Source organism: Poecilia formosa, unplaced genomic scaffold (genome assembly GCF_000485575.1).
Source record: "Poecilia formosa unplaced genomic scaffold, Poecilia_formosa-5.1.2 Scaffold802, whole genome shotgun sequence".
NCBI lineage: Eukaryota > Metazoa > Chordata > Actinopteri > Cyprinodontiformes > Poeciliidae > Poecilia > Poecilia formosa.
The window spans coordinates 1-12,461 of record NW_006800741.1 but is presented as its reverse complement, the minus strand read 5'-3'; the positions used below and the strand labels follow the sequence as shown (position 1 = coordinate 12,461).

At 46.7% G+C, this 12,461-nt stretch overlaps 1 protein-coding gene across 1 annotated transcript; it reads right to left on the bottom strand.

Moving 5' to 3' along the window:
- Nucleotides 1–5,385: 5,385 nt before the first annotated feature.
- On the bottom strand, nucleotides 5,386–11,956 carry slc9a5 (solute carrier family 9 member A5; the record flags this gene model as incomplete). Its single annotated transcript, XM_007543349.2, has 10 exons — nucleotides 5,386–7,180; nucleotides 8,658–8,786; nucleotides 8,955–9,024; nucleotides 9,261–9,410; nucleotides 9,491–9,617; nucleotides 9,684–9,775; nucleotides 11,190–11,316; nucleotides 11,389–11,459; nucleotides 11,540–11,629; nucleotides 11,729–11,956. Coding segments are annotated over 10 exons (1,659 nt in total), but the record flags the coding sequence as incomplete, so codon positions are not given.
- Nucleotides 11,957–12,461: the final 505 nt, after the last annotated feature.

Below are 12,461 nucleotides of genomic sequence, written 5' to 3'. Positions count from 1 at the left end.
GCTGCTTTGATTCTTTCATGTTTCAGAAATCATTTCATCTCCATGGCAACCATTCAGCTGCTAAACGTCTGGGTGGACCTAGCCCCGTCTCAGAAGCTCCTCCCCCAATCAGCTCCTTCAGACTAGCCAGCAGCAATTAGCAATCAGCTGCTGAGCTCATTACAGGAGCTGCTGCTCAGAGCAACGCTGGTAAAAACATTAAAGGGTTAATAGAGGAGCCATGTTGGGACGACTTCCTGGAGGCGGAGCTTCAGGAAGAGCAGGAGCTTCTTAAAGAGACAAACGTTAAATTATAAAGTCAAACCAGGAGCCTCAGGTATAAAGCATGTGCATGTCCTCCCAGCATGAAGACAGATCCTAGGGCCCGGCCCGGAGCCTCCGGTTCTGGTCCAGCTCTCAGCCTGTCCTCTGGGAACCAGAACCGGGTCGGGAAAACGGGTTTTTAAATCAGCTGGAGTTCAGAGGAGGGGCAATAAAATGCTGCAACGCACTCAGGAAGAAGACGAGCCAGGGTGCAACGACTCACTGATAAACTATGGGATGGAGATCGCCACATTGCTAAGCAACCAGGACAGTCAGCCAGTGGCCATCTTGTGGTCCTTCCCTTCTGAGCAACCTGAAGGCTTTCTACTGACTCAGTCAGAGAGCTGGCAGCTAATTAACATGATATTGATTAATGTATTGATCAGATTCAAGATTCACACAAACATGATGTTAAAGTGAAACTGTACAGAGATCAGAGGAAGATCTGCTGGAAGCCTGACTAAACCCATCACATGGATCTGATCGATCTGGTGATGTATCAGTAATAATCAGTCATCAGCTCTCCAGCTGTCCTGTTGGTTCGGCTTCCTGCTCGTCCTCTGATGCAGCCATTATGCGAGGCAGCGTGTCGCCACTCACATGACCCGTCTGCGGTTCTAAACGGTGGGTTCTGGTAACCAACAACAGGCAGCAGCTGTGCCCCGAGCGCGTCCTGGCAGGCTCATCAGAGGAATGTGAGCAGGTTTTCCGGCTCAGGGAGCGATGAGCGGGCAGCCAATGAGGCACTGGACGAGGCCTGCAGCTAAAGCCCAGAGAAAAGCTTAATTCCTGAAGCTGATCCCCACAGAAACACAGAGAAACCTGCAGCTGCAGGTCCAACAGGGGAAGCTCTGGAACACTAATCACCACACCACCACTTTTACAGTCAAACCTTTGAATAAAGTGACGTAAAGCGACCAGCTGACTGCTACTGGCCAGCTTAACACTCATCATCATCATGGAGGAGCAGAACGCTTCCCAGGAGCTGCAGCAGCAGTTTGGGGATCGAAGCGCCTCTGGTCTCGTCGTCTCCATTGCTGCTCTGGTCCACCTCACAGGCTCAGCCTGCAGGAACGGCCCCACATGGTCTGCTGAGCAGGACGTGTTCCCACACGTCATTAGCTGCATTCCAGCAACATGTTTATTCACATTTGGAAGCATCGTACAGAAACGGTTGATGGAAACGGGGAAGTTTGACATAAATTCCTCAATTTCATGATAAAAAGTTATTGTGCTTGCCTGAGGTGGTTTTCTGAAAGAGTTGTTGTACTAAAGCGCAGCAGGAATCAGATGAGTTTCATGTCCTAACAAAGCAAACGCTGCACTCTACTGGTGGGACTGTGCCTCGCCAAGGAACCAAACCCTGAGGCTTTAAAGGGATCCTCGATTAGTTATGAAAATAGACCTTATTTGGGAAATATTTATGTTGGATGTAAAACAATACAGAAATAATACAGAAGGTTATTTAGTTTTGATAAATTTTAATAAAATATTTTCACAGGAATGTCGCCATGTTGTTCACGCTGCAATGCATTCTGGGTAAATGACGTATAGCGGTCCAACTGCCTGGCTCCTCCAGTCAACAGTGATGAGTAACGTTATTAGAGCCTTCGTTGGTTCTGCTGGTATAAATGGCTCAAAGTGTTGTGGAAAAATGTCCAGGGTCCAGATTAGGTCCTTCATTGTGTTTCTCTCCTTCTCGCACTGCGCTCTCCTTTCTTTCATGTGGGAAATTATCCAGATTCGCCTCAATTTTTATTATTATAATTTTTCATTAACAGCCGATAGTGACACCGTGTGGCATGATCTAAAATGACACCAGTCAAACACAATATGATAAACAAGTCCTGTGGTAAAGTTAGCCTTCCTGTGTTTACTCTGTAGATTTCAGTACAGAATGGACCTGATGACGCCATCAACCCATCAAATACAACAAAAGATGTGCATTTTTGAAGTAATTATAAGTTCTGGTGTAACTCATAATTACGCCAGAACTAAAAACAGCTATTTTTAGGTAGTAGGAAAATTGCAACATATTTAGGCCAATATGTTAACTAATCCTGGATCCTTTCAATGTTGCAAATGATACAGATGGAGCAGATAGAGACATTCAGCACCTTTTAGGGAAGCGAGTTCTGCTTTTATCTCCTCATTCTGCTCCATCTCTAAGATACTTAACCCTCCTGTTATGTTCGTTTCTGAGGTACAGCAATAATGTTCCTGGTCAATTTGACCTGTGGAGTGTTTTATCATGCTATAGTGTCAGAAACCAAAAAATTCCTCCAAAACATTTTTGTATCCGATTATTAACTCCAATACTAACCATTTCAATCAATGTTTGTGCAATGATGTTTTTTTATTTCTCACAAATAATTTACTCATTTGGACATAAAAAATGGAATTTACACAAAAAAACAATAATTTCCCTGAAATTGATCTTTTGTGAATTTTTTTATATTACATTTAGATTTTTTTTCCAAGGGGTGATCTTTATAATTGAACTTGAGATACATATACTGTTCTGGGTCTAATTGACCTGCTGATTAAAATCAAGATAAATGAGTCAAGCAGAGTATTTATGTTTCCTCCACTTCTGCTGAGGTCCACTCAGTGTGGGTGGAGTTTGTCCACAGGAACAGAAAAGATTCCCGTCAAAAGTTTTTACCCTTCAACTTGACTGCCGGGTCAAATTGACCCAAACAGTATCTATGTAATATGTAGACGCAGGGGGGATTGCAAATGTGTAAAGTGAATAAATTTTCAATTTATATGTAGAGTGTACCTATTAAGACAAACAGAAAAAAATTCATGCAAAACAAAATACTTCCAACTATTTTTAAAACATTTTTAAACTTTAAAAGAGGTCAATTTGACCTGCAACATAACAGGAGGGTTAACACATAAGCAGCACATAAATCAGGGGCTGTTTATGTGCTATGTCTGATATGTTGTGGTTATGAAAGCAGATAAGAGTCAGAGGAAGGACACAGAGGCAATTATCCATAACGCTTTGCCTTCTGCATACTGCAGCATCAACATCTGACTGGTTGATTCGCTCAAACCAGGAGACGGAAACATGCATAATTCATGTTTTCTTTTTGGCAATATTTATAATAATATAATAAAGTTAGCTTAAAATTTGCATGGCAACAGGATGGAAATGTGGTTAGTGAGGGTAGTAGTCCACACCAGGAGAACCGACAGCTGATTCAGTTTGACAGTTACTCAGTTAGTAACATGAATCCATCCGGAAGCTCAGCAGGGGGCCTTCAGCTGGAGCAGCAACATGTAGCCACACCAAACCACCTGGTCCAGACTATAACCTGGAGCCATCAGACAGCTGATTTCCAACTGATCTGCTCGTTTAATGCTCACCATGCTGTGGGCAAACCAGAGACTGCCACCTGCTGGACCATCACAGCACTCACAGCTGAGCCATAAATACTGATCTGACAGAACAGAGAGGAACAGCAGAGCAAACATCAGCAGAGCCCCAGGAAGTAACCTCGACCTTCATTAATCTTCATGAAGCCGCACCATGGGCAGCGCTGATAACATGCTGCGCCACAGCAGGCAGGGGTACTGCAGCAGCCACAGGATATAATTATTACTGAGTCAGAGAGGAGGGGGGGGACAGGATGCTGAAGGAACGAGTCACTTCCTGTCACTGCAAGGAGCGCCGCTGGAATGCATCACTGTGTTTTAATAAACTTACAGTCACGTCTGACTGAGTTTATTCTCATCATCAGAAGCACCTAACTGCCACTAAAAAATATCTCATCCTAAAGAAAACAAAGAGTCAATTTCCATCAGCTCCACTGTATACTGCCCCCTTGTGGTCACCTATTCAATATGCAGAAGCACCATGTGGTAAACATCATACATAAAGTGTAGCCAACAAGACAGCACCCGTAGGGACTGGATTATACAGTTAATCTGCAAAAACAAACTTGGTTTGGGGTTTACTATCCTCCTCAAACACCCCGACGACTAAAAAAGTGGCACTACAACATTTACTCGAGTAAAAAAATAGATCAAAGAAAACTATTCAAAAAATAACAATAGTATTTTTCTTAAGTAACTGACAACATTTGACTTAATATTTAAAAGTGATGTCATCAGAGAGAATATAAAATATAATTAACAGAAACTCTGCTGACGTTTTGGTTAAAATGTGTTTGATATTTATTCGGTGAAGTTACTCGCAGTCTACAGAGGATTCAGAAATGTTACTGCAGCGATGCTTCATTATACTAGAACTGAAGTAAAACTACTCCTAAAGTAAAGGTAACTGAGTAAAGGTAACTAGTTTTTACTCACCTGTGGGGGGGACTGGGTTGATGATTGTAACAGCAGGTCTTTGCACACATTTTGGGGGAAATTACGGTTCACATTTATTGGTTGGTCCAGCAAACAGGGTTATTACAGCGCTCATTATAAACTGTGAAATGTTCCCGCTATTCATTTAGCTGCTTCATTATTCGTTTTTGTCCTTCTCTGTTTGATTTTGTATTTAATTTACATTTTAACCGGGATTATTACCGTGGTGTTGGCCTTCGGAAAAGTTTCTAGAAACGCTTCGGATGCCCCGCCAACCAGTCAGTAACCGCCACGAACAAGCCAATACGTTAATTATCCCTAATTAACCAGCAGCCTGGTTAATCTGCTACATGCTAATTTAAAACAAGAACTCACCGACGGTAGAAAGCAGTCTGGGTAAAATAATCCAGTAAACTGTAGCGGTTATTTGTTACCCTTCAGCTAACCAGTTCCCGATAGTTATCCTTTAGCCCCAACGGCTGCTTCTGAGGCGAAACACGGCGCCCCCTGTGGTCACTGTGAGGCATTACATCAACGCCCCTTGTGGTCACTGTGCGGTATTACATCAACGCCCCCTGTGGTCACTGTGCGGTATTACATCAACGCCCCTTGTGGTCACTGTGCGGTATTACATCAACGCCCCCTGTGGTCACTGTGCGGTATTACATCAACGCCCCCTGTGGTCACTGTGCGGCATTACATCACAGGCATCGGCGCTAACAGACGCCACCACTTGATTTAATCTCTCCAGTCTACACAGTATTTGTCATGAAAAGTCTTTATTATATTCTGATTTTACGTCAGAAATTTGAACTTTACAGAATTATTATTCAGTTGGTTTTATTTTATGGTTAGTTTCAGTTATTTTCAGAGGTTTGTTCAGGGAATTAATCTCGTATATGAAGAAGTTGCGTGAATAAAAGCAAACTATCGTACTTCGCTCTGCTCCTTTAACCAGAACAGGAAGATAAACTCCTCTATTTTGCTTCAAAACAAACAGCAGCAATATGGAGAATAACATCAGACATCGGATCCGGGTGCCGATGTGGTGCGGTCCTGGTTCTGGTTCTGTTGGTCAGAAAGCTGGTGGTTCCGATCCAGTTTGCTGCTCTTCTTCCCTGAAACACGGATCTCATAATTTAAAGAAAACCTTCGCTCAATTTCAGATTTAAAAAAATTACACAACAATAATCCCACATTATCAGGATTCATCAAGGCAAATCAGAAAAATGATAAAGATTTATAATAAAATATGAACAAAAATGTTGTGATCTCTATCTAATTTCTCTTTATTTGTCCATTTTCAGAGGAATAATTCAGGATTAATTTCAGGCATTTCTGAGGTTTAGCAGCACATTAAAGCAGAAACATGTCAACGACCTTTATTATGAATAAAAACCGTTTTCCTGCTGACTGGACCGAGCCGCTGCAGGAACAGATCATTGATTATTTGTTCTGTTTGGACCGGACCGGGTTTCTGCAGCAGCTGCAGAAATAAAGCACACAGAATAAGGCAGCGGCATTAAGAAAAAACAAGGCCTGTATTAAATACATGTTCGGGTTTTAAATAAGCGGCTCAGTCAGAATTAACGGGGAAAGGCAGGAAAAGGGGCGCCGCAGCGCCCCCTGCTGTATGAAGTAACAACAATAAACCAAAAGAGTTCAGAACAAAGAATGGATTTTCATTTAAACTGAGGGAATCACAGAGACATTGCAGACATTTTCAGTGTAACTGATTCAACAACATCAGCAGTATTAATACACACACTTCTGTTGATCTGCTGTGATGGAGCAACGATCCTTCCAAGCTTCCAATCCAGCAGGAGCTTGGCTGGAAAGTTTGGTGGAAGGATGAAGGACGCTGATGGTGATGAAGATGAGGACAGAAGGTCATCTTCAGCTGGTGATGCTCTCTGGTCATGTGATTGTGCTGGTTTCCTAGTGACCGAGCCGACAGACAGCCCGCCCCCTGGTGGCCGTGTTCAGAGCTGCGTGGGGCGGTGACTGTGCGGCCCGGCGCCGCCACCAGGGGGCGGGGTCACCAGACTCCTCAGGTACACACAGGGGTTCCTCCTCCTGCCAGGGCCGGGCGGGACCGGAGGCGGGGGCGGAGCCTGTGGCGCCCCGGGCGGCTTCAGGGCTGACATCAGCGGCTGCATCTCCTGCGACGCGCCAGGCTCCTCCTCTTCCTCCTCCTCCATCAGCTGCTTCTTCTTCCTCTCAGGGAAACAGAAGGCGGCTGGGGCCGGGGCCTGGGCAGGCGCCGCCCCGATAGGGCCGGTGTAGGAGGCGGGGCGGGACCCTCCCGGCCTGAAGAGGGCGCTGACGCGGGGGTGGACAGGCTCGGCGGGCGCTGGAGGCGACGAGACGCTCTCCAGGGAGGAGATGCTCTGGTTCCAGGCCTGCTGCAAGTCCACCGGGATGATCTTGGTGGCCTCCACCGACACGCAGGGTGGGGGCGACCCCACGCCGCCCTTCCAGGGCAGATGGCTGTCCTCACTGGGTGGCGACGGGGGAAGGGGCGACGGGCTCTGGCAAACGTCCAGAGCTGCTGGGACTGAAGGACAGACTGTAATCAGCCATCATGCAGAAAGACTGCAGCCCTACACCAACCTACCATCACTATGGAAACGGGCTGCTTCATTTTCAGTTCAGCTTCATTCAATTCACAAAATAAATAATTTACAATCAATCAATCATTCCAATTGATCTAAGTGTAAAGCAGTGCACAAGTGTCCCAAAAGAGGGTGCTGTTGGTACGACCGCAATCCTGGCATGTTTGTCCTGCCGGGGACACCGTAGTGCGGGGGATTTTCGTGCGCAAACTGCTGTATTCCTTACAGTGTGTTTACTGCCTGTAAGGTAAGCAGCAGCTCCCCTAGCCCGGTGTAAAAATGAACATTATATATATTTCTATTGGTTCAGATTGCCAGTTAGGCACAGATTACATTTTCTTTCTGGTGATTGATTGGTTTGTGACGTTTGATCGTTTTGTGATGCTTGATTGTTTTGTAAAACAGAAAAAAGCGGTTGAATGCTGACAGTGTGTTTGCTGCCTGTAAGGTGGACGAAATAAACGCGCCAAGGTCTCCCCACAACCACGATCACTGTGTCCGATTCCTCTTTTCTGCATGGATCACATCCCACCTTCACGCACAAATAAAACACAACGTCCATAGGGTGTCTTCCATCAGCGGCAGATCCAAAGAGGGAAAGCCTGGGTTACATAAGTTCAGTTAAATATTTAAATTAGTCTAAAACGTTTCTAAGGAAACCCAGCAGAACATCCTGACCCGCAGCATCACTGCTTCTAGCCATCAGGGGGCGACAGTGGAAAGGAAAATCTCCCTTTTAACAGGAAGAACCCTCCAGCAGAACCAGAACCAGAAGCAGCTCGTTCTCAGAAAACAGAGAACTTTCTAGTTAATGAAAGAAACGTGTTAGAGGGAGAACGATTAGGTAATGGCAGCATTATGCCCTCTTCAGCAGGAAAACATCACCATGATGTTTCCATGGCGATGAAGCGGTTTCATGGAAACCTTCATTTGATTGAAGAGAAACACCAGCTGCTCTGTCACCGCAGTAACTCGTCTTTGTATCCACTCCCTTGGTGCTTCACAGCGTGTGGTGCGGCAAGCGAGAGACACTCAAAGGTTCCTTCGCAAGCTGAACATTTATTTCTTCGTGTGGTAACAAACATACGGCCACTAACTGTAACGATCACTCTCTATCCCGAACATGTGTCCCCCCTGCTGGTGTGGTAGTGCTAGTGCAACAAAATGATTTTCATTCTGTTTTCTTTAGTTTTAGTCACCAACTTTTATAAACTGGCTTTCATGTTGACCCAAATATTTTCTGTTCTGGATGGCTTTGCCTTTTTAACATTTATATCTGACTGCAACTTGTTGTGTATTTTACTTTAACATTTCACTTGTCAAGCACTTTGGTGGAAATGTGATATCAGAATAAATTTGCCATCCAGGTGGATCACCATTTACAGGTGGTCCGGTCCAATCAGAACCTCTCCGCTTTACCTGATTTGGGTCGCTGTTTGGGCGTCTCCACCTTCCGAGCAACGAAGATGATGCCGACGTCTTCCTCCTTCTCCGGGTCGGATTGATCAGCTTTATCCTCCTCTGGTTCCACAGGAACAGCCACCGGATCTGAGACAGAGCGGCAGCAACATCACACCAGTTGCTGAGATGCTGGTGAGCGCCAAGCAGAAGATCATCAACTCCAACAACCTCAACTCAACATCAACCCAACATGAGCGTCAACCAAACAACAACATTAACTCAACCCAACTCAGACCCAGCTGGTCGTCTCGGTACCTTTGTCCTGCCAGCTGACGTTGCGCCTGGGTTTGTCTCCTCCCTCGTCCTTCGTGTCAGATCCTCGGCGCTGTCAGCAGAAGGACGAAAGGTCAGATGCCAACAAGAGCCGATATTAATATCTGCATCGGTCCTGATATTGAAACAAGTTTGAGATCTCATATCCAGAATCTGGAACTCTGCAGTGAGACCTGCAGTGAGACCTGCAGTTCCGACGGAGCCGGATCTCTGACCGTTACAACACCTGTTCTAACAGTCAGACTGCAGGTTCTGTTCAGGTGCATGTGTGTGTGTGTGTGTGTGAACCTTCTTCAGGCTGCGCTCCTTCTTGTGCCGTTTGTGTCTGGTGGACTTGAAGGTCTCCATGCGGCTCCTCATGTTCCTCTGGAAAACCTCGCGGTCCTGCCGCTCCTGCTCACCCAGTGGCATGAAGTGTCGGCTGTAGTGGGACTGGTACTGGAAAACACACACACACACACCGTGTGTCACCAGCAGCTCCACGGCGGACCGTTGCCCCAGGCGCTCCTTCTCCTTACCCGTCTCCTGGGCTTGTACAGGTTCCCGGTCAGAACGTGATGCGTCTCCATGTCCTCCTCCACCTTCGACCCGGGAACGTTGTCGATCACCTGGAGGTCCAGACACACACCGCTGCCGTTCTCCCGCCTGCAACACGTCAACCACAGCAACACGTCAACCACAGCAACACGTCAAACTGGTCATGTGACTCACAGGTAGTTGGTGACGTTGGTGACTTCAGGGAAGGAGGCTCTGCTGGCCATGGAGGGTAGTGACAGCCTGGCCGAGGTCAGAACGTTCCCACCCTGCACACAAAGGTCAGAGGTCAGAGATCCACAGCTGACAGACTCAGAACAAGGCTGTCTGTCAGCCTGTAGCGCCCCCTAGTGGTCCAGCCAGGAGGAGCAACGCAACTAATAGAACCAGCACAGGTTCTGCCGGAGCAGTTTACTCAGAACCAAACTGTGGGTCCAGAAACACCTGATGACCAGAAGCAGAAAGAAGGAAAGTTAGGAGGAAGAAAAAAGTTTACAGACTGCAGAGCAATGCTCCAATGAAGCGTCAGGGAGTTTGGTGTAAAGAGAAAGAATGGAAAAGATTAAAGTTGAATAAAATAAAATAGACAAGGATAAAAGACAATACAATGAGAGAAAACAAGCAACAGAATAAAATAAAGATGAAGAAAACAATAATAAAATAAAACAAAATAGAAAAAAATAAAGGGGCTGCACAGTGGCGTAGCTGGTAGAGCTGGTAGACCAGCCGGTCTTTCTCCATGCAGAAAGACCGGCTCTGGTCTTTCTGCATGGAGTTTGCATGTTCTCCCTGTGCCTGGTGGGTTCTCCCTGGTGGGTTTTCTCTGGGTACTCTGGTTTCCTCCCACAGTCCAAAAAAAAACAAAACATGACTATCAGGTTAAATAGCCTCTCCAAATTGGCGACCTGTCCAGGTGACCTGTCCAGGTGACCTGTCCAGGTGACCTGTCCAGGTGACCCGCCTCTCACCCGGAACGTTGGCTGGAGGCAGCAGCTCCTCCCGACCCCACTGAGGGACAAGGGTGTAAAGAAAATGGATGGATGGAGAGAAAATTAAAGGATAAAACAAATGGGAAAGAACAAAGGGGTAAAAGAAAGAAAAAAGAAATAGAATTTAATACAGAAAAAGAATGAAATAAAAATAAAATAGAAAAGAATTAATACAAAACAATCAAATAGATTAGAGCAGTTTTGCAGTTTTTCGCTAAGGTTGCAGAAATCTCTGCTGCCTCCATTAATCTGCTTCCTGCTGGGTTTCTGTTCCATAAATAAAGCCCGGTCCAAATTAAAGCCTGACCTGGTTCTGGTTCTGCTGGGTTTACTGGACCTGCCTGAAGGTCGACATGCTTCCTCCGTTTCCCCAGAGATGATATTTAATCCTCAGCTCTGTCGCCTGATGACTCCAGTTCTGGTTCTGGGTCGACTCAGGGGGTCTGCTCTCCAGTACCAGAACCAGAACCAGAACGGAGTAAAGTTCTACTTGGTGAGAAAACTGGAGCTGGAGCTGGTTCTGGTTCCGGTGACCCATCAAACCAGGAAAGGATCAACAAAACATTTCCTCCAGACTGAGGTGGAGAAGTTCTGGATCTACGGCTCCAGCCTCAACCATGGATTGTGGATCAGAACCAGAACACCTTCCTGTTTCAGATCCAGAACCTGTCTGGACCCGATCCGGTCCTCCTACCTGGTCGATGACGCTGATGGCGTCCCGGATGTTGATCTTCTGGTACGCCTCCCAGAGCTCGCTCTTCCTGTACACCGACTTCCTGAGCAGCAGCTTGCTCAGGTAGTTCTTATCGAACTGCTCCCACCTGGAGGGGGAGGGGCAGTGAAGCATGCTGGGAAACCGCTCTGCTGACGGAGGACATGTTGGTAGGACTCACTTGTCTCTCCAGTGGTGATAACCCTGGAGTCCTGCGATGTCCTCCACCGCAGTCAGGATGTGGTCAAAGGCCTGGACACACACACACACACACACACACACGTCACATTGATGATGAGCAGAAGAAGAAGAGTCATCATCATCATCATCACCCGCTCGTGGATCTCCTCGTTGATGGTGGGCTTCCTGTTGGTGGAGCGAGGAACCTTCAGCCACTTCACCAAAGGCTTGATGGTCAGACCCTGGACCAGAACCAGAACAGGAATCAGAACCAGAAGTAGCGGTTGCTCACTCAGGAACCTGCTCAGAACCAGGACCGGTCCGGTTCAAGTCACTCCTACCTGGAACATGACGGTGAAGAAGACAACTACGATCGTCGTAGCAACAAAGTAATCCTTGGCTCTGACTTGCTCTGCGTCCAGCAGCACCACCAGTGCGAACGCCACCGCCCCCCGCAGGCCGCCGTACGACATCACCACCTGGTCGATCTTATCCAGCGGGACGAGCCGGAACCGGTTCAGAACCCAGGTCTGGCCAACCACACCTGAGGCCCAGAGACAGGAGAACCGTCATGTCACAGACGTTGGAAGCAACTGGACCGGACCCAACCGGACCGGACCCTTCAGAGGTTCTGCATGTCATTTCACTTTCAGAAAGGTTCCTTAAAGTCTGGGATGTTTTGATCACCACTGATCTACAATCGGCTCCTTCCAGGAGTTCCTCTCTAAACCAGAGATTCCTTTTCTCCTATTGGTTGGCTGCAGCCTGAGTCTGCTTCTGATTGGCTGATGAGGCCCTAAGCATGACTCCTCTTCCAGAAGCTAGCTGCACCAGAGACAAACACGTAAAACCAACAAGATTCTTTTCTCCAATTATGTCAGAACCAAACCTGACCGCCTGCTGGAGGCCTTTCCATCTGAATCGTATGTTTTGTCTCATTTATCTAGTGACGTCAACATTCATGTTGACAACCTGAAGACCGAGGGGCAAAAAAATCTGTTTAATATATTAGAGAGTTTTGGTTTAGCACAACATGTCAAACAAGCAACACACACCCCTGGACACACACTGGAC